This window comes from Mobula hypostoma, chromosome 4 (assembly GCF_963921235.1).
Source record: "Mobula hypostoma chromosome 4, sMobHyp1.1, whole genome shotgun sequence".
Lineage (NCBI taxonomy): Eukaryota > Metazoa > Chordata > Chondrichthyes > Myliobatiformes > Myliobatidae > Mobula > Mobula hypostoma.
The window spans coordinates 185074745-185097839 of record NC_086100.1 but is presented as its reverse complement, the minus strand read 5'-3'; the positions used below and the strand labels follow the sequence as shown (position 1 = coordinate 185097839).

Genomic DNA, 23095 nt, shown 5'->3' with positions numbered 1-23095 from the left:
TAAGCAGAAAATGGTTCGGCACAGCCAAGAAGGGCCAAAAGGCCTGTTTCTGTGCTGTAGTTTCTATGGTTCTATGGTTCTATCTATACCCCTCAGTAATTTAGTATGCCTCTTGCAAATCTCTTCCCAAATCTTCTACGTTCTAAGGCATAAGTTCTAAGCTATTCAATCTTTCCTTATAATTCAGGTCCTCCAGACCCGGCAACATCATCATAAATTTTCTCCGTACTCTTTCAATCTTATTTATATCTTGCCTGTATGTAGGTGATGAAAAGTGCACACAATACTCCAAATTAGGCTTTCATCATCATCATCATCAGGTGCCATGCCCAGTTTGAGCTTTGACTGCCATGGCCCACACACTCCTGTTTCGGGTCAAGTGGATCAATTCACTGGTATTCATTTACAGTTCTCTGGCTGCTGTCTCCATCATCATTTGTCTTTGCCTTCCTCTTGCCTTCTTCCCTTCAATCTTTCCAATAATTACCGTGCATTCTAATGCCTCTTTCTTAATCACATGTCCAATGAAGTTACGTCCTTTTCATGATCTCATACATTATTTCTCTTTTTGTGCTTGCTCTGTTCATGACATCCTCGTTAGGTATTCATTTCATCCATAATATTCTTTGTATCATCCTCAAAAAGTACATCTCTGCTGCTTCAATTCGTTTCCTCATGTTACTAGATATTGTCCAACATTCTGAGGCAAATAACATAACAGGATAAACGTAACATTTCAGTACTCTGAGCTGGGTTGTCTCGCCTAGTTTAGTGTTGGTCAGTATATTCTTCATTCTCGTAAAGGTGTCTTTTGCCATCCTTATTCTTCTTTTGACGTCCATGTCGCACCTGCCATCTGATGTCACCCAGCTTCCAAAGTAGCAAAAGTTCTGTACTTGTTTTATGTCTTCCCCGTTTATTCTCAGCCTGCAGATAGGATTCTCCTTCTTTTTGGATATCACCATACATTCTGTCTTTTTGTAATTGATAGATAGACCCATTTTTGCACTTTCTTCAACAACTATATCAATTAAGTTTTGTAGTTCTTCCTCCATACTTGCAATTAGCACAGTGTCATCCGCATATCTAAAACTATTGATGTTTTCACTGCCAACTTTGATTCCCAAGATGTCTCTTATTTTTTGTAATATTGTTTCACTGTACACATTAAACAAATCAGGGGAGAAAGCACACCCCTGTCCAACGCCTCTCTTGATTTTCATAAACTGACTCACTTCTCCATCTATTCTTACAGCGACAGTCTGTTCCCAGTACAGATTTCTGATTAGGTGGAGGTCTTTCAAATCTAGATCTAGAGTTTCCTGTAATATTTCAAGTAACTTATTGTGCCTCACTTCATCAAATGCTTTTGTGTAGTCTATAAAACAAACAAATCTTTGTGCACTTGAATAGCTCGTTCTGATAGTATCCTTGACATCAATATCACATTTTTTGTACCTTTGTCTTTCACAAAACCACATTGTTCTTTACCTATTTCAGCTTGTACCTTACTTTTAGCTCTTATCATCAAAATTCTTAGAAGTATCTTAGTGATATGACTCATTAAACTATGGTCCTATATAATTCATTCTATTGCTCCAGGTTTCTTAGGAAAAGTGATAAATACTTATTTTTTCATCTCTTCTGGTATTATTCCAGTCTCATAAATGTCATTGATTAAATCAGTAAGCTTTTCAATTCCATAATCTCCAAGGGCGATAATTTGTTCTATCACTAATTGATCAGGACCTGCTGCCTTTCCTTTCTTCATCTTATTTATTGCATTACGAACTTCAGATTTTAAAATACTTGAACCTTCAATGTTCTTAATTTCTGGTTTCTGGCCTTGATCATCTTCAAACAATTCCTGAATATACTCAGTCCGTCTGTTCATAAACTCATCTTTTTCCATGATAATGGTACCGTCCTTTGCTTTCAAACATCCACCTGAAGAACAGAGGAGCTTTTTACCAGTAATATTCTTGATTTGTTGATATAACTTTTTTGGATCAGTAACAGGGATTCTTTCTAGTTGCTCACATTCCTGGTTTAACCATTCTTCTTTGGCTTTTTGACATAGGCTTTTAACTTTTTTATCCTATTCTGTAGAATTTGCTTTCTTCAGTCTCCTTTCTTCCATTAGATTTTTGATTTTGTCTGTCATCCATTTATTCTCTGTGCTTTTTTCTTTTTTAGGAATTACTGACATTGCTGATTCTACCAAGGCATCCTTCAGAGAGTTAAACTTCATTTCTACATGACTGCTATCATCTTCAACAGACTCTATTCCTAGACTTTGAAATCTATTCCTTAATTTAATTGTAAATCTTTGCCTTAAGTTTCCTTCTTTAATTATTTGCAAGTAGTCAAGGGATTGTTCAGGTTTTTGCTTCTTTAGTTTTTTAAGTTTTACTTTTACATGGTACATTACTGAATTATGGTCACTATTACAGTCTGCACCTGGATATGTTTTGCATTCAGTCACTGAGTTTCTAAATCTTTGGTTTACAGTAATAAAGTCAATTTGATTTCTAGTGTTATCACCTGGACTTTACCAGGTCCACAAGTGTCTTGGATGGTTTTTAAAGTCGGTATTCACAACGACCTGATTATTCATCTTGCACCATTCTACCCATTACTCGCCTCTTTCATTTCTTTCCCCAATCCAAATTTTCCTGTATTTCCATCAGCACCTTGTCCAACTTTAGCATTTAGATTTCCCATGACAATAACCATATCTTGAGATTTGCATCCATTCTTTGCTTGTTCAAGCTCTTCATAGAATTTATCTACATCCTCATTTGTTCCATCTGTTGTTGGTGCATATACCTGTATAATTGCTAACTCAAATGGTTGTCCTCTGAATCTAACAAGGAGCACTCTTTTTGATATTGCCCAATGTCCTAAAACACTTTTTGCCATGTTTAATCCATAAGAATTCCTACTCCATTAGTATGGGATGTTCCACAAGAATAAATCAGTGTTTTATTTCTATTCTGACATGTTCCAGCACCCGTCCAATGAACTTCGCTAATTCCCATGATGTTAATTAACAATGTCTTATGCAACTTCTCCTGAATGTAATAATTTGATTACCAAGGTTCCCTGCACTTGTTATTTTTATCTTTATTCTGACAAGCACATACAAGCTTTGTACTCTCGAAATTTCACTTTTGAAGACCTCCCACTTACCAAGTACACCTTTGCCAGAAAGCAGCCTGTCTCAATCCACGCTTGCTAGATCATTTCTGATACCATCAAAATTGGCCTTTCTCCAGTAGGGAATCTCAACCTGGAGCAGACCTTTCTTTTTCCATATCTACCTTGAAACTAATGGCATTATGATCACTAGATGCAAAGTGTTTCCCTACACAAACTTGTCCCTTGCCCTGTCTCATTCCCTGACAGCAGATCAAGTATCACACATTCTCTCTTTGGTGCCTCTACATACTGACGAAGGAAACTTTCCTGAACATATTTGACAAACTGTATCCCATATAATCCTTTTACAGTATGGGAGTCTCAGTCACCATGTAGATAGTTAAAATCACCTACTATAACAACCTTATGTTTCTTGCAACAGTCTGCAAATTCTCTACAAATCTTTTCCTCTAAATCCCTAGGACAGTGGGGTGGTCTGTAATGTAGCCCCATTAACGTGGTTATATATTTCTTATTTGTCAGTTGCACCCATAACGCCTCATTAGACAAGGTCTCCAATCTGTCCTGACTGCGCACCACCATGACATTTTCCCTGACTAGTAACACCATCCCTCTTCCTTTGATCCCTCCCGCTCGGTCACATCTAAAACAATGGAACCCCGGAATACTGAGCTGCCAGTCCTGCCCCTCCTGCAATCAAGTCTCACTGATGGCTACAATGTCATAATTCCAGGTGTTGATTCAAGCCCTGAGCTCATCTGCCTTTCCTACGATACTTCATACATTGAAATATATGCGGTTCAGGACACTAGTCGCACCAATTTTGATTCCTTACTTTATCTAAGGTCTTACCCTCTGCCTCCACAACCTCACTACTAAATGTCCTGGCACTCTGGTTCCCAACCCCCTGCAACTCTTGTTTAAACCCCAAATGGAAACCTTCCTGAGTCAATAGATACTGTTCATAGGAGGGGCATTGGGGGTTATGGGGAAAAGGCAGGAAGATATAAGATGATCTGATCCAAGACCAGTTCAGCTATAATCTTACCGAATGAAGAAACAGGCTTCATATGCCTGATGGCCTGCTCCTGCTCCTACTTCATATAAAAGAGCACAACTCGCTTGTGAAAGCAGAAACATCCCGGACCCTGGCACCTGGGAGGCAAACTACCATCCATGTTTCTTTCCTGTGTTCAATGAAACGCCTGTCTGACCCCCTAACTATAGAGTCCCCTATTACTGCTGCCATCCTCTTCCTTTCCCTACCCTTCTGAGCCACAAGGCCAGACTGTGCCAGAGGCGCAGCCGCTGTTGCTTCCCCCAGGTAGGCCGTCCGCCCAACAGCATTCAAACAGGAGTACTTATTGCTGAGGGGAACAACCACAGGCGTACTCTCTAGCATCTGCCCTTCTCTCTCCTGACTATTACCCACTTATCTGGCTCCCGACACCCCGATGTGACTACTTGCTTATAGCTCCTCTCTATCATCTCCTCAATTTCCCTGTCCAGACGAAAGCCATCGAGCTGCATCTCCAGTTCCCTAACACGGTCTGTAAGGAGCTGCAGCTCGACACACCTGGTGCAGATGTGGTCGTCCGAAAGGCTGAGAGTTTCCTGGACATCCCACATCCTCCACCCAGTACAGAACACCAGCCTTGCAGACATACTTCCTATTCCTATTCTTCACCTTACCTCGCCTCAACCCGTTATCGCCAAAGCCCCGTTGAGCCAAAGCCCTCCTACTCTGACTCCCTTCTACTCTGTTGCCCACTAATCCGACACCCGCTCTATAAAGCTGTCTTCTTTTTAAATTCTTCCCGTCGGTCTAACTCGCTGATGTCCCTACACACTCGTGCCTCGACCAAACTACGGAAGAAAAAATGCTCTCCTTTTAAATTCTTCCAGCCAGTCTAACTTGCTGACGACCACGCGCCTGCGCAGTCGTGCCTCGATATGTTGAATTGGAATTAAAATGGCTGGCCACTGGGAAATCCTGATTTTTTTCTGATGAGGCAATAGTGTTCAACAAATCGGCCCCCAAACCGATGTCGGGTCTCACCAGTGTAGAGGAGACCACAACAGGAGTACTGGATATAGTAAATGACCGCAACAGATTTGCAGGTGAAGTGTTGCCTCACTTGTAAGGACTATTTCGGGTCCTGAATGGAGGTGAGAGTGGCGGCGAATGGGCAGGAGTACCACCTCCACTGGTTCACAAACAAGAGAAAATCTGCAGATGCTGGAAATCTAAGCAACACACGCAAAATGTTGGAGGAACTCAGCAGGCCAGACAGCTTATATGGAAAAGAGTACAGTCGACATTTCAGGCCAAGAGCCCCCACCAGGACAGGAGGAAAAAATATGAGGAGTCAAAGTTAGAAGGTGGGGGGAGGGGAGGGATAAACACAAAGTGATAGGTGAAATCGAGAGGAGGAGGGGTGAAGTAAAGAGCTGGGAAGTTGATTGATGGGAAAGATACAGGGCAGAAGGCTGTGGAAGAAAGAAAAGGGGGAGGAGCACCAGAGGGAGGCGATAGGCAGGAAAGGAGATAAGATGAGAGAGGGAAAAGGGGATGGGGAATGGTGAAGGGGGGGCATTACCAGAAGATCAAGAAATCATGTTTATTCCATTAGGTTGGAGGCTACCCAGATGGAATATAAGCTGTTGCTCCTCAAACCTGAGTGTGGCCTCATCACAATGTTGCAACAGAAATTATTAAGGTACTTGTCTTCACTCTCATAATTTTTCCTCTGTCTCCTCCCACTTCCTTCAAAGAGTAGATGTAGCCATGTGTACTTGCATGGGTCACAGCTATGCCTGCCTTTTTGTCGGCTACGTAGAACAGTCTATGTTCCAAGCCTACACTGATTTCACTCCCCCACTTTTCCTACACAACATTAACAACTGCATTGGTGCTGCTTCCTGTACCCATGCCGAGCTCGACGACTTCATCAATTTTGCCTCCAACTTCCACCCTGCCCTCAAGTTTACCTGGTCCATTTTCAGCATCTCCCTCACCTTTCTCGATCTCTCTGTCTCTATCCCTGGAGACAGCTTACCTCCTGTTGTCCATTATAAACCCACTGACTCTCACAGCTACTTGGACTATTCCTCTCCCCACCCTGTTACTTGTAAAAACGCCATCCCCTTCTCTCAATTCATCCATCTCTGCCATATCTGCTCTCAGGATGAGTCTTTTTATTCCAGAACAAAGGAGATGTTCCCTTTTTTCAAAGAAAATGGCTTCCTTTCCTCCATCAACACCGCCCTCCACCGCATCTTCTCCATTTCGTGCATGTCTACTCTTACCTCATCTTACCTCCATCCAACCAGGAGTAGGGTTCCACTTGCCCTCCCCTACAACCCTACAAGCCTCCGTGTCCAGCACATAATTCTCCATAACTTCTGCCACTTCCAACGGGATCTAATCGACAAGCACATTTTTCCCTCCGCCCCACTTACTGCTTTCCACGATTCCCTTGTCCATTCGTTCCTCCCCATTTTTCTCCCTCCTGACACTTATCCTTGCAAGCAGAACAAAAGCTACACCTGCCCTACATTCTTCCCTCACTACCATTCAGGGCCCAAAACAGTCCTTCCAGTTGAAGTAAAACACTTCACCCGTGAGTCTGTTGAGGTCATCTTCTATATGCTGTGCTCCAAGTGTGCCCTCCTGTATATCGGTGAGCCCCTATGTAGATTAGGAGACTGCTTCACCGAGCACCAATGCTCCGTCTGCCAGAAAAAGTGGGATCTCCCAGTGGCCACCCATTTTAATTCCACTTCACATTCCCATTCTGACGTATCACTCCATCTACTGTCGAGATGAGGCCACACTCAGGTTGGAGGAACAACTCCTTACATTCTGTCTGGGTAACCTCCCAAACAGATGGCATGAACATCAATTTCTCGAACTTCCAGTAATGCCCCCCAACCCCTTCATCATTGCCTATCCCCTTTTCCGTCTCTCTCCTTGCCTGCCCATCGCCTCCCTTTGGTGCTCCTCCCCCTTTTCTTTCTTCCATGGCCATCTGTCCTCTCCAATTAGATTCTGCCATTTCAAACCCTGTATCTCTCTCACCAATCAACTTCCCAGCTCTTTACTTCCCCCCTCCTCCCTCACGGTTTTACCTATCACCTTGTGCTTCTCCCTCCCCTCCCTTCACCTTCTAACTCTGACTCCTCATATTTTTTCCCTCCAGTCCTGATGAAGGGTCTCGGTCTGAAACGCCTCTTCCATAGATGCTGCCTGGCCTGCTGAGTTCCTCCAACATTTTTGTGCGCGTTACACCTCTTCTGTCCGCAGGGACAAGTGCCACAGGAAGAAGAATAACGGGGAAGGGCAAGGGAATCGCGGAGTGAGCGATCCCTGCGGAAAGCAGAGGGTGGGCTGGGGAGGGCGGTGGCTAGGTAAAGTTGTGTTTGATGCTAGGATCCCATTGAAGAAGGCGGAAATTGCGGAGAATGGTGTGTTGGATGCGGAGGCTCGAGGTGAGAACAAGAGGCGCTCTATCCGTGTTGAGGCGGGAAATGGAGGAGATGCGAATGAGGGCTGCCACAATGGTGGAGGAAGGGGAAACCCATTCTTTGGAAGTGGTCATCTCCGATGTCCTGGAAAGAAAATCCTCATCCTGGCAATTAATGCGTGGGAAACGAAATGAAAAGAGGAAGTATTTTTACAGGAGACCGGATGGGGAGACAGAATGTTAGCCCTGGGATCGGGAGGTTTATAAAATATATCGGTAGATATGTAAACAACAGGAATTCTGCAGATGCTGGAAATTCAAGCAACACACATAAAAGTTTCTGGTGAACGCAGCAGGCCAGGCAGCATCTGTAGGAAGAGGTGCAGTCGACATTTCAGGCCGAGACCCTTCGTCAGGACTAACTGAAGGAAGAGTGAGTAAGGGATTTGAAAGCTGGAGGGGGAGGGGGAGATGCAAAATGATAGGAGAAGACAGGAGGGGGAGGGATGGAGCCAAGAGCTGGACAGGTGATAGGCAAAAGGGGATACGAGAGGATCATGGGACAGGAGGTCCGGGAAGAAAGACAAGGGGGTGGGACCCAGAGGATAGGCAAGAGGGTATATTCAGAGGGACAGAGGGAGAAAAAGGAGATTGAGAGAAAGAATGTGTGCATAAAAATAAGTAACCGATGGGGTACGAGGGGGAGGTGGGGCATTAGCGGAAGTTAAAGAAGTCGATGTTCATGCCATCAGGTTGGAGGCTACCCAGACGGAATATAAGGTGTTGTTCCTCCAACCTGAGTGTGGCTTCATCTTTACAGTAGAGGAGGCATGTCAGAATGGGAATGGGATGTGGAATTAAAATGTGTGGCCACTGGGAGATCCTGCTTTCTCTGACGGACAGAGCGTAGATGTTCAGCAAAGCGGTCTCCCAGTCTGCGTCGGGTCTCGCCAATATATAAAAGGCCACATCGGGAGCACCGGACGCAGTATATCACCCCAGTCGACTCACAGGTGAAGTGTTGCCTCACCTGGAAGGACTGTTTGGGGTCCTGAATGGTGGTAAGGGAGGAAGTGTAAGGGCATGTGTAGCACTTGTTCCGCTTACACGGATAAGTGCCAGGAGGGAGATCAGTGGGGAGGGATGGGGGGACGAATGGACAAGGGAGTTGCGTAGGGAGCGATCCCTGCGGAATGCAGAGGGGGGGGGAGGGAAAGATGTGCTTAGTGGTGGGATCCCGTTGGAGGTGGCGGAAGTTACGGAGAATAATATGTTGGACCCGGAGGCTGGTGGGGTGGTAGGTGAGGACCAGGGGAACCCTATTCCTAGTGGGGTGGCGGGAGGATGGAGAGAGAGCAGATGTACGTGAAATGGGGGAGATGCGTTTAAGAGCAGAGTTGATAGTGGAGGAAGGGAAGCCCCTTTCTTTAAAAAAGGAAGACATCTCCCTCGTCCTAGAATGAAAAGCTTCATCCTGAGAGCAGATGCGGCGGAGACGGAGGAATTGCGAGAAGGGGATGACGTTTTTGCAAGAGACAGGGTGAGAAGAGGAATAGTCCAGATAGCTGTGAGAGTCAGTAAGCTTATAGTAGACATCAGTGGATAAGCTGTCTCCAGAGACAGAGACAGAAAGATCTAGAAAGGGGAGGGAGGTGTCGGAAATGGACCAGGTAAACTTGAGGGCAGGGTGAAAGCTGGAGGCAAAGTTAATAAAGTCAACGAGTTCTGCATGCGTGCAGGAAGCAGCGCCAATGCAGTCGTCGATGTAGCGAAGGAAAAGTGGGGGACAGATACCAGAATAGGCACGGAACATAGATTGTTCCACAAACCCAACAAAAAGGCAGGCATAGCTGGGACCCATACGGGTGCCCATAGCTACACCTTTAGTTTGGAGGAAGTGGGAGGAGCCAAGGGAGAAATTATTAAGAGTAAGGATTAATTCCGCTAGACGGAGCAGAGTGGTGGTAGAGGGGAACTGATTAGGTCTGGAATCCAAAAAGAAGCGTAGAGCTTTGAGACCTTCCTGATGGGGGATGGAAGTATATAAGGACTGGACATCCATGGTGAAAATAAAGCGGTGGGGGCCAGGGAACTTAAAATCATCGAAAAGTTAAGACCGTGAGAAGTGTCACGAACATAGGTCGGAAAGGATTGAACAAGGGGTGATAAAACAGTGTCGAGGTATGCAGAAATGAGTTCGGTGGGGCAGGAGCAAGCTGAGACAATAGGTCGGCCAGGACAGGCAGGTTTGTGGATCTTGGGTAGGAGGTAGAAACGGGAAGTGCGGGGTGTGGGAACTATAAGGTTGGTAGCAGTGGATGGGAGATCCCCTGAGCGGATAAAGTCGGTGATGGTGTGGGAGACAATGGCCTGGTGCTCCTTAGTGGGGTCACGATCGAGGGGTAAATAAGAGGAGGTATCCGCGAGTTGTCGCTGTGCCTCGGCAAGGTAGAGGTCAGTACGCCAGACTACAACAGCAGCCCCCTTATCGGCGGGTTTAATAATAAGGTTAGGATTAGTGCGGAGGGAGTGGAGAGCCGAGCGTTCCGAAGGAGTGAGGTTGGAGTGGGGACAAGGTGCGGCGAAGTCGAGACGGTTGATGTCCCGTCGGCAATTAGCGATAAAGAGATCCAGAGCAGGCAGAAGACCAAAGCGGGGTGTCCATGAAGAAGAGGAGGGTTGTAGACGGGAGAAGGGGTCATCGGTGGGGGTGGAAGATATGTATTTTATGGAGGTCAAGGTGCAGCGGTAATAAAACACATGGCCTATGCTGCAGAGCAGGCTACGCAAGATGCGTTACAGAGTGATTCTACCTATTCCAGATACCAAATCTGTAACTTGAAAACAACATCAAGAACTTCTTACCCATCAGGGCCACGGTTAACAGTTTTGCGCAGTTAGCCACTGAGACGCACGTTAACAATACCAGCCAAATTTGCTTTGCCATTTCGCACCAAACGGTTCTCCCGCTGGCGGCTAACCCGCGTTGGAGAAACGAACTGCTGTGATCGGACTGTTAACAGAGATTTCTTGAAACTGCGATCAAGGGACAAAGAGCAACGCTCCTTCCAGAGTCACTGAATTCACCAGCGGTGATAGCACAGGCCGAGGCGCCGCCCGCTGCTGATTGGAGACCTGAGGCCACGCCCACCCCCATTCTGTTTCAAGTTGTCGAGAGCTGTGTCTGTTATCCAGAACCACCTTCTGCAGTCCCAGAGTCGGTTCCTGAACCGCCACGAAGGAGGTCCCAGAGGCTGAGATTGTTTCAAAGCCACGGGTCTCACCTGCCAAGCAGAGTGATTCCCTCTTGTCAGAAAAATATGTTGTCGCTCAAAAGTAAGAAAGCCTCCACCGCGATTGAATCTGGAAGGGACAATTTAAAAAAGTTACTGTGCTGTGGCGTCTGTATGTAGTAGTTGTATTGTGCAGTTTACTGTGTATAGAGACACACAAATATACAGAATTTCCAGCATCTGCAGGTTTTCTCGATACTGTGTATAGAGGTGAGATGCTTTCTATAATTGAGTTGGATTCATAGCTAAGCAGGGAGGAATCTAGTTACATTTGAGGAATCGTGTGTGTGTGTATATATATATATATAGATAGATAGATAGATTGATGAAGCATTCTTGTTTATTTAAATAATTTGTTTCAAGTTATATGTAAAAAATGAATTGCAAACGTCATGGCGCTACCACGTGATGTGCACACGCCAAGTTAAAAGTACAAACAAAGTCCGCAACTTATCTTCCAACTCCCGTTTTTCTTTGAATTCGTTTTGTTTTGGAGTTTCACAATGTTTAACATTCAGCTCGGCAGCGGATTGGACTTTAGACAGAGCTTTAGCTTCTCTTGTTTAAAAGTGTAAAGGAGATTTACGGGGCATATTTATTTTACTCAGAGAGTGGCATTGCCTGGAATATGCTGCCTGGGACGGTGGGGGAAGTTAAATAGGAAAGGATAAGAGGTATTTAGACCAACACATGAACAGGATGATACAGACAGGTGGGATTCATTTAAATGTCATCATTGGTACAGCAACTACTGTCCTTGACCGTTAAAGAAATGCAGAGACTTGTGGACACAGCTCAGCACATCGTGGAAATCAGTCCCCCCCCCCCCCCCAATGGACTGTCTGCCCTTCCCATTACCGTAGTAAAGCAGCCAGGCTAATCAAAGATGCCATCTACCCTAGAGAGGCTCTCTACCCACCCTATCCACCTTCCAACAGAAAGAACAAATGCCTACAAGCACATACGGTCAAGCTCAAGGTCAGTTTCTACTCCTCGGTTAAAGACATTGATTGACTTTGACCTCGTTATGATCTTGCACGTTAATGTATACCTGAACTGCACTTTCTCCGTTACTTTATTCTGTACTGTAATTGTTTCTCTTGTACTACGACAATGCAGCATGTATTGTATGAACACTATGCAGGACAAGCTTTTATTTCTACTTTGGTACATGTGACGTTAATAACCCAATTTCAATTCCAACTGCGCTGCCCACGACCATAAGAAAGTGCAGAGTTGTGGACGTTGCTCCCCTCCTCACGGAAACCAACTTTCTCTCCAAGCACTTTGTGGATATTTCCTGCTGCTGTGGTAAAGCAGCCTGCACATACCCAGCTATTTAGGAACAGATTCTTCCCCACAGCCATCCAATTTCTAAATGGACGTTGACCTCATGAACACTACCTCACTTTTCTATTATTTCTGTTTTGGCACTTTTTTTTAATTTAACGATTTGAGTTTCAGTAGGTTTCAATAGGTACATTTAATATCTGAGAAATGTATACAATATACATCCTGAAATTCTTTTTCTTTGCAATCATTCATGAAAAGAGGAGTGCAGAGGAATATACATATGCTTACTGCCATTCATATATTTAGTGTTTCATACATTTATCATGTATTGTATTGTATAGATGGTAAAGTAGCCAGCATAATCAAAGATTTCATTCATCCTGGACATTCTCTCTGCTCTACCCTCCCATCACGCATAAGTTTAAAAAAAGTCTAGAAGGATGTATCACCGGACCCAAGGATGGCTTCTACCCAGTTTCACCTATCACCTTGTACTGCTTCCTCTCCTCCCCCCACCTTCTTGCTCTGACTTCTCATCTTTTCTTCCAGTCCTTGGTCTTGGCCCAAAGCATTGACTGTTTACTCTTTTTCCATAGCTGTCACGATGGGGGGGGGGTGCTGGTAGCGGACCCAAATGCAAGACACAGACACTGAAGTACTAGGAACAGGACAAGGATGCAGGACCTGGGCAACAACATGGACAAGTAACAGGGAAACCGGACAAGGAACTATGAACTAGGAGCCCGGGCTTGAACCCCGAGCCAGAGACTGGACAAGGACCCAGAACCTTGGTGGGTGGTGGTGGTTGCCTACAGACAAGATTAGCAGTCAAATACGTTGGGTTTACCCCATGAAAGACTACAATGACCATGAAGCCTTGCGCGGGCACCAGTGCGCATGCGTCACTTGCGCGTGTGTGGACGTGCCGACTTTCTTCCACGAGTCGTTTTTGGTGATTCTGTACGGCGGCAGCGGCGGTATTAATCACGACCAGAATATAGGTGATAACTGGCTAATACACTCAATTTCGTTTCTAAAAGGGTTTTCTAACGAATTTAATATTAAACACACAGCGCATATTTTCCTCGCATGAATATAGTGATAAGTCAATTATCAGGGGAGCTTGAAGTAAGTATTGAACAAACTTTCAGTAGAAGTGGTAGAGGCAGGTTCGATATTATCATTTAAAGAAGAATTGGATAGGTATATGGACAGGAAAGGAATGGAGGGTTACGGGCTGAGTGCAGGTTGGTGGGACTAGGTGAGAGTAACGTTCGGCATGAACTAGAAGGGCCGAGATCGCCTGTTTTCGTGCTGTAATTGTTATATGGTTATATAAGTCAGTAGCATCATAACGTTTTAAGTAATGTTTGGATACTAAACACACAACGCGTATTTTCCTCGTATGAACATATAAAATCATTGCAACGCACCAATATCGCTGAATCAGTGGGAGCCCTGGGCTTGTTTTCCTGCAACAAGACGGTGCCATCGAGGGGTGATGGGAGACAGCGATACTCGAAGGGGGTTCCTTATGTCCGGACTATTCCGCAATTAGTTTTCTTTGCAGAGATGTGTTGGAAATGGAAGCAATGTTTTCAGTGCTTTCGTGGCTATCTCAGGATATTTAGCCTTGACTTTGATCCAGAATGCCGGCAGAGGTGTTATGTCAAACATACTTTTCAGCCCGCCGTCATTTGCAAGCTCGAGGAATTGATCTCCTTCCCGCGCTGACATGGATGATGCGCGGGTAATAACCTCGCGTGTGTTCAAACTCAACAGTGGGCGTGACAGGGAATGAGGAAAGGTACAGCTGACTCCTATCGCCAAATCATATCATTTCCTCGTGGCCCGGTAGCGCATTCTCTGCGGCCCGGTGTTTGGGGACCGCTGATATAGTTGACTGTAGAATTTAAGTTTATTAAGTTAGAGCCAAAGGTATAACAAGCGTAGGCAGGATAGTAGTTAAGGCAGTGGAATGCTCCTTCTATGAGGTGGGGGGTTGCGGTCTCCCTGATGGTTATATCTGCAGGAAGTGCACCCAGTTTCAGCTCCTGGCTGAAAATGTTAAGGAATTGGAGTTGGAGCTGGAATTATCAGGAACAGCCAGGAGGCTGAAAACCTCGCAGATGAAACTTCTTCTGCAGTGGTCACACCCGGAGTGCAAGCTTCAGGTAGTAAGCGTCTGAAGTAAGGGGAGCGAGCAGTTAGTGCAGGTTCAGCACAACATCGTAGACTGAAGGGCCTGTTCCTGTGCAGTACTGTTCTGTGTTCCATATTAATTTAAACTGTGATTACAGGAACTTGAAAGTGAAAGGTAAAACCAAAATTCACAGTACAAGAGCAAATCATTCAGTCCAGTCTTTCTGTTCTGTTTTTCACAAGGACCAGGTTCAAGGTGCACAGTTTCAGAACACCTTTCAGTCATGGGAACATCATTGAGTCCCAGGTCTGGAGTTCGCAGTTGAGTTTGTTTGGAATTATAACATTGAAGTCAGAGCTGTAGTCAATAAACAGTAGTCTGATGATGGTGTTTTCACTGTCCAGGTGCTCCAGAGATGAGTGCAGTGCAGGGAGATGGTGCCTGCCATCTCTGTTTCTTCACCTCACCTGCCCACACACTCTCTCTAGCGTCCCTCTTTCTCCCTTTTCTCCCATTGTCCACTCTCCTCTCCTATCAGATTCCATATTTTTTCACCCTTTACCTCTTCCACCGATGACCTCCCAGCTTCTCACTTCCTGTCCCTCCTCCAACCACACACTTTTCCCCCTCACCTGGTCTCACTTGTCTCATACCATCTTGTACTCCTTCTCCCAGAAATATCTTATTGTGGCTTCTTTCTCTGTCTTCTACAGTCCTGATGAACGATCTCCGTGCAAAACATCGATTGCTTATTCCACTCCATAGATGTGAACTGACCTGCTGAGTTCCTCCAACATTTTGTTTAAGTTGCTCTGAATTTCCAGCATCTGCAGAATTTGTTGTGCTTATGGTGTCTGCCATAGACTTGTTTCAAAGTTCAAATTGCAAAGTAAATGCATTATCAATATATATATATATGTCATCATGTATTACCCTGAGATTCATTTTCTTGCAGGCATTCACAATTGAACAAAGAAATACATCTGAGTCAATGGAAAACTACACACAGGGATCCTCACCACTCAGGTTAGGCTGTCTTCATGCTGCTGCCATCAGGAAGAAGGTATAGGAGCCTCAGAACTCACACCATCAAGATTAGGAACAGTTATTAACCCTTCAAGCATCAGGTTACTGAACCAAAGGGGATAACTTCATTCAAATTTACTTGCCACGTTATTGAACTGTTTCCGCAATCTATGGACTCTCTTTCAAGGATTCTTCATCTGATGTTCTCAATATTTTTTGCATATTTACTTAGAACATAGAATTCTACAGCACAGTACAGGCCCTTCAGCCCACATTGTTGTGCCGACCCTTAAACCCTGCCTCCCATATAAGCCCCCACCTTAAATTCCTCCATATACCTGTCTAGTAGTCTCTTAAACTTCACTGGTGTATCTGCCTCCACCACTGACTCAGGCAGTGCGTTCCATGCACCAACCACTCTCTGAGTAAAAAAACCTTCCTCTATTATCCCCCTTGAACTTCCCACCCCCATGCCCCTTATATTGAGTAGTGGTACCCTGGGAAAGAGGCGCTAGCTATCCAGTCTAGCTATTCCTCTTAATTTTTATTAATATTTATTTTTGTTTTTATTTGTTTTCTTTTGTATTTGCACAGTGTGTTGCCTTTTGCACACTAATTGAACGCCCAAGTGGGTGCAGTCTATCATTGATTCTATTGTAGTTATTCAATATGCAAAAAAGACAATATGTGCAAATATGAACAAAATATAAATAACAAACAAGTATGTGGCACGTGGTCAAGTGGTTAAGGCGTTCGTCTAGTGATCTGAAGGTCACTAGTTCGATCCTTGGCTGAGGCAGCGTGTGTGTCCTCGAGCAAGGCACTTAACCACACATTGCTCTGCGATGACACTGGTGCCAAGCTGTATGGGCCCTAATGCCCTTCCCTTGGACAACATCGGTGGCGTGGAGAGGGGAGATTTGCAGCATGGGCAACTGCCGGTCTTCCATACAACCTTGCCCAGGCCTGCACCCTGGAAACTTTCCAAGGCACAAATCCATGGTCTCATGAGACTAACGGATGTCAAAAATAAATAACAAAACAAATAAATAGCTAAATAAATAATACCGGGAACATCAGTTGTCAAGTCTTTGTTTCAGCAGTAGGCAAATTGCAAGGTAAGAGGATTTGCCTTCTTCTCTTTACAATCATAGGAGATGAGGAATAGAAGCCTAAAGACCTAGACACAATGATTCAGAAAGAGCTTCGTCCCTTCTGCCATCAAATTTATGAATAGTCCATGAACAGTCTTTATTTTGCTCTCTACTTCTGTATTCCTTTTTGTGATTTATTTATTTTTGTATTTATGGTAATTTTATGTTTTAGCACTGAACTGCTACTGTAAAACACACTAGACATGTCAGTATATATAAATCTGATTCTGATTCTTTTCTGGAGAAAAGAGCCCAAGCCCTTACATTTTTCATAACAGCCATTAGTTTCCAGTTATGGCATCATTCTTGTAAATATAGCTACATCCTCTTTTTTAGCTCGACATTCTTTAAATAATGCACACAGCACTATGTAACTGAAGCACCACTGGTAAGTGCTTCAGGGAATCTTGACCTGCTACCATTATTGCTACCATCAGGGAGGTGGTTTAGGGTTTAGGAGCCTCAAGGCCCACAGTCAACAGCTTCTTCCCCACTGCTATCAGATTTCTGAATGGACGATGTGCCCAATTACACTACCTCACTTTTTTTTTGCTTTTTGCACTATTTATTCAATTTATAGAATGTATAAATTGAATAGATAGCTAGGGTAAACAGAAGAGATTCTGCAGATGCTGGAAGTCCAAAACAGCACTCACAAAATACTGAAGAAACTTAGCAGGTCAGGCAGCACCTGTGGAAATGAATAAATAGTCGGTGTTTTGGACTAAGACCCTTCATTCGCCCTCAGCTCCTCCAGCATTTTGTGAATATAGCTAGGGTGCCTTAGTCCTTTACACAGTACTGTATTTGTTAACATGGAGCAGAGAGCAAGCTTGTGAATCTGGCGCGAGCAAATGGTGTTTGGGAATGGTGAAGGTGGGGGTGGCAGAAAAGGAGTGTCTGTGGCAGGTGGTGCTGCGGGTACTCCAGGCACATCCATTTGATCCCAAACAATTGGTGTATTCATCATTACAGAATGTCTCTCTGGTGCTTCCTGTTCCCTCCCCTCTGCCTTCTCCTTTCCCAAACCATGATTCCCTTCTCTCTGCCCCCTTCCCACTCTCAGTCCACAATAAAGACCCATATCAGAATCAGGTTTATCATCACTCACATATGTCATGAATTTTTTTTGTGGCAGCAGTACAGTGTAATACATAAAACTGCTGTAGTACTGTGCAAAAGTCTTAGGCTCCCCTATCTATATATACTATATGTGCCTAAAATGTTTGCACAAATCCATATTTACACTTCTTATTATATTATGTAGTGCAAGGCATTCCTACTGCAAAACAAGACATTTCATGACATTACCGGTGATATTAAACCTGATTTTAATTCTGATTCTGCTATGAACAAAATTGAAAGGATAGCAATGAACAGGAACATAATGCTAGCGCATCCTTAATCTAATCTATCTAAGTATAAAAGGATTTAAAAAAACACCCTTAGTAGTATGTGTAACAAAATTACATGATACTCTGGAGGCATCGAAGTTGGTGTTTTGATAAAACACAATATGCTTATTTGTTAAATCACCGATGAAACCGATGGACCTCTGAGAACGATATTTAATGTAAAATGCTCCTTGAAATTGGTCAATCTGTTTTGCTGTAAGGATTTATAAATTTAAAGTAATCGCCAAAATTATATGGGTTTTGTGAGAGAGAAAAAATTTCATAAGAAGTATTATTGGAAGGGCATTCCATTAAATTGTAGAGAAAACATATTCAGTAAGAGCTTTCAAAGGAGACTTAAGGTTACTGAGTCATCAAGCACTATAGCACAACAGGCCCTTCAGACAATTGAGTTCATGCTGAACTATTGCTCTGCCTATTCCCGTTGATCCACACCTGGAAGCTGCCCTCCATACCCCTCCCATCCGGGTATTTATCCCAATATCACTTAAACATTGAAATTGAACCCACCTCCACCACTCCCACTGGCAGCTCGTTCCACACCCGCACCACCCTCTAAATGAAGAAGCTCCTCCCTCTGGGCACTGTCTTTACAAGATGGGTGACCCCAGCCATCATCAGTACTCTTCAGAGATTGCCTGGCATCAGTGGTCGCATAACCAGGACTTGTGATATGCACCAGCTTCTCATACGACCATCCACCGCCTGCTCCCATGACTTCACGTGACCCTGATTGGGGAAGGGGGTGAGGGGGGCTAAGCAGGTGCTACACCTTGCCCAAGGGTGACCTGCTGACTAGTGGAGAGGATTGCTGACACCCATACATCTCCTGTTGTAGAGTCATACCTCCACCCTGCCACCCAATCAAGGTAGTATAGAAGGGAAAAAAGAGAATACAGAATATAATTTCGTTCACAGAATAATATAATTTTGAATTACAAAATATATATTGTCATAGTAGTAGTAGTGTGACTGCTCAAGTTGAGTATGATGTTCTCCCAAGGGGTTATTCCCTTAATGGAGAATGCCTGTGCATACAACAGGAATTCTGCAGATGCTGGAAATTCAAGCAACACACATCAAAGTTGCTGGTGAACGCAGCAGCCAGGCAGCATCTCTAGAAAGAGGTTCAGTCGACGTTTCAGGCCGAGACCCTTCATCCTGACTAACATTATCACTAACACTATCATTGTGACGTGTCAGCCCCACCACTGGGGTCTTCACTGGATTGCTTTCTGTCTAGGAACTCCCCTTTGACCTTTCCACCATGGGTGACCCCACCAGGAGCTACGCTCCAGGCAGCATCACTCTAGGGATTTCAATTTCTCACAAGCCTCTCCACCACAACAAGGTGAGAATCCTCAGAAGATTTTTCTGTAAGAGGTCCATTCAAGTGTTTTGTAACAATGGGATAGAAGCTGTCCTACAGCCAGGTGTTAAGTGTGTTTCAAGATTTAGCACTTTCTGCCCACGAGAGTAGAAAGTGTAGACAGAGTTTATTACAGGGGAGATTTTCATGATGGACAGGGCTGCATTTACAACTCCCTACAATTTGTTGCAGATGTCCTGTTTGGTGATAAGATGATTCCAGAGATCAGAGTACAAAATCTCATTTGGCATTTTCTGAATGGTACTCATGAAATACGGGTGGCGGGGTGGAGATGTGTCTCTACCAAAGGAGGTCCAAGGTGTTCCTTCCCTCTGCTAGCCTGCAAGTCATCCTTGGGCAAGGTGTTGTACCCGTGTAGCCCTCAAATCAGGGTCATGTGAAGCTACAGGGGTAGGTGGTGGATGGTTGTATGAGCAGCTGGTACATATCACAAGTCCTGATTTCCTGGTTATGCCACCACTGACATTAGGCAGACAATCTCTGAAGAGTATTGATAATTGCTGGGGTTTCCAGAAGAAGGCAATGGCAAACCACTGCCGTAGAAAAATTTACCAAGTGAAATACTTGTGAATTTTTTTGCAGTACAGTGAAATGTATCAATATACTATAAATAATAAGAAACACATACCTCCTGTACCAAATAAAGTGACCTCTGTTAGTGATAATAAACCTGATTTGGATTTTGGATGTAGGTGACAAGAAAATGATGATATTGGTTGCAACAGCAACGGAGCAAGCAAAAGGTGAATGAGTTCAAAAGGAAATTGCTAGAAGATTCAAATATTCAAAGTGCACTTATTATCAAAGTATGTATACAAAGTACAACTGAGATTCATTGTCCCACAGACAGCCACAAAATAAACACCATGGAACCCGTTAAAGTAAACATCAAACACCTAATGCATGAAGAACAAATTTTACAAATGGCAAAAAACAAGTGGACAACATAGAGAATATCAAACATCAAACCAATAGTATTCAGCTCAGTTCAGTGTCCCACTGCAGGCTGAAGCACCCCAGGCCACACCGATTGCCCTGATCGAGCAGCTGACAAACAGAAGAAAAAAGAGCAACCAGGATCCAGGAACACATGCAACATGAACCCCAAAGTCCCCCAAAATGAGCCTACAGTCTCTTCAACAATCCTTACAACGTGGACCCAAAACTTCTACACTTTCCTCTTACAGTAGCTAGTGAGAGGGAGAGAAAGACCAGGCAAACATCAGAATCAGAATCCGGTTTATTATGGTATTTGTTAATTTAGCAGCAGCAGTTCAATACTATACATAATATAGAAGAAGAAAAAAAAATAATACTTAATGGTAACAGTGAGAAAAGGGCATGCCCTGGGTGCTGGAGGTCCTTAATAATGGACACTGCCTTTCCGAGACACCGCTCCTTGAAGATGTCCTGGGTAGTTTGTAGGCTGGTACCTAAGATGGAACTACCTAAATTTACAACCCTCTGCAGCTTCTTTCGGTCCTGTGCAGTAGTCCCTCCCGCCCCCCCCCCCCCCGCCACATACCAGACAGTGATGCAGCCTGGCCAACTGCTCTCCATGGTACATCTATAAAAGTTTTTAAATGTTTTTGTTGACATACCAAATCTCTTCAAACTCCTAATGAAGTATAGACGCTGTCTTGCCTTCTTTGTAGCTGCATTGATATGTTGGGATGAGGTTAGGTCCTCAGAGATCTTGAAACTGCTCACTCTCTCCACTTCTGATCCCTCTATGAGGATTGGTATGTGTTTCTTTGTCTTAACCTTCCTGAAGTCCACAATCAGCTCTTTCATCTTACTGGCATTGAGTGCTGGGTTGTTGCTGCAACACCACTCAACTAGTTGATATGTCTCACTCCTGTATGCCCTCTCATCACCACCTGAGATTCTACCAACAATAGTTGGATCATCAGCAAATGCATAGATGATATTTGAGCTATGCCTAGCCACACAGTCATGTGTATTTAGAGAGTAGAGCAGTAAGCTAAGCACACACCCCTGAGGTGTGTGTACACACACAGAAATTGCTGGTGAATGCAGCAGACCAGGCAGCATCTATAGGAAGAGGTATAGTCGACGTTTCGGGCCGAGACCCTTCTTCCTAGACATGCTGCCTGGCCTGCTGCGTTCACCAGCACTTTTTGTGTCAGTTGCTTGAAATTCCAGAATCTGCAGATTTCCTCATGTTTGCACCCCTGAGGTGCACCAGTATTGATCGTCAGCGAGGAGATATTATCACCAATCTGCACAGATTGTGGTCTTCCAGTTAGGAAGTTGAGGATCCAATTGCAGAGGGAGGTACAAAGGCCCAGTTTCTGTAAGTTCTCAATCAGGATTGTGGAAATGATGGTGTTAAATGCTGAGCTATCATCGATGAACAGCATCCTGACATAGGTAGTCTAAGGGCGTTTGAAGAGTAAGTATACAGAAAGTATATATACTTACTGTAATTCAGTTTTTTTCTCTATTATGTATTGCATTGTACTTCTGCCACCAAGGCAAGAAATTTCATGACGTAAGCCAGTGATATTAAAGCTGATTCTGATTCTGACATTTTGGGTGAAGATCTGACGCAAGATTTCGATCTTAGATATCGACCGTCACTTTGCCTTCCCAGATGCTTTATGATCGTTCCTATGCAGTTTGCTTTTTAGTCCCAGATTCCACTCTCTGCCATCTCTTGTGCCTCCCAGATCTGCTAGCATTAGGAGAGAATGTGCCCTTGTGATTTTTGAGGAGGGCTGTGATGCTAGATTAGCTACTGTGCTAAACTGCCTTCTGACCTTTACTAGGTCTTCGTGACTTTGAGCCTGCAGAGGGAGACACATACACAGAGATCAGAAATCCCAGCATGCAAATATGCACAGGTTTCAATTCTAGTAGTAAGACTTAAAGATATTTTTTAAGAAATAGCTCAACTTATCACATGCATATCAAAACACACAGTGAAATGGATGGCACCAAATCAAATCAGCGTGTATTGTGCTGGGCAAGTGTCACCGTGATTTTTGCACCATCATAGCATGGCCTCAATTTACTAGCCCTAATCATAGATTTCTGGAGGAAGTCAGAGCACCTGAAGGGAATCCACAGAGTTACGGGGAGAATGTACAACTCACAGACAGCAGTGGGAATCGAACCATGATCTTACAGGAGGTGCTGTGAAGCAATGCACTAACCACTACACTACCATGCCGCCCTGTATCATGGAGTAACAAAAGTATTCAAAACTAGCTAGCTCCGTCTACGTATTGTCAGATGGTATTCTCTTGAAAAATAAGAGTGAATGTGCTTAACTCTGTCAGGAAGTAATAGAAGCCAAAAAATATGTGCAAGAGTAGAAATGGGAATGTCCTGAAACACCAGTCAACTACCTGGACAACTAAACCAGCAAATGATTCATGAAACAGGAGGAGAAAGAGTAGCTACTGGCAAAATAATGTCTGTTAGAGTAGAAAGAGAGAGCTGTGGGTACAGAATAAAGAGGTAGCTCATCAAGGTTAGTCTTACAGCATGGAGTCAGACCCTTCAGGCCATCTGCTCCATGCCAGCCGAGATTCCCATCTGAGCAAGACCTATTTATCCACTTTTGGCCCACATTGCTCTAAACATTTTCTATTCATTCACATATTAAATGTAGTTAATGAAGCAGAATTGTGTTGATTTCGGACATATGTCATGATATTTATTGTTTTGTGGCAGCAGTATAGTGCAAGAGGTAAAGGATACAAGAGCAGTGATGTACTGCTGAGG

General features: G+C 44.1%; 1 protein-coding gene and 1 long non-coding RNA gene across 2 annotated transcripts in view; one reads left to right on the top strand and one right to left on the bottom strand.

Annotated features, from left to right (window-relative positions):
- Positions 1 to 10736, bottom strand: part of LOC134345834 (UDP-glucuronosyltransferase 3A1-like) — a 62876-nt gene extending 52140 nt beyond the window's left edge. The window contains exon 1 of the mRNA XM_063047118.1: positions 10494 to 10736. Coding sequence (XP_062903188.1) covers positions 10494 to 10575 — 82 coding nt within the window. The 5' untranslated portion in view covers positions 10576 to 10736. The remainder of the gene's footprint in view (positions 1 to 10493) is intronic.
- Positions 10737 to 10851: 115 nt separating this feature from the next.
- Positions 10852 to 23095, top strand: part of LOC134344995 (uncharacterized) — a 31921-nt gene continuing 19677 nt past the window's right edge. The window contains exons 1-2 of the long non-coding RNA XR_010017587.1: positions 10852 to 11131; positions 15313 to 15420. This is a non-coding gene — a long non-coding RNA (uncharacterized LOC134344995). The remainder of the gene's footprint in view (positions 11132 to 15312; positions 15421 to 23095) is intronic.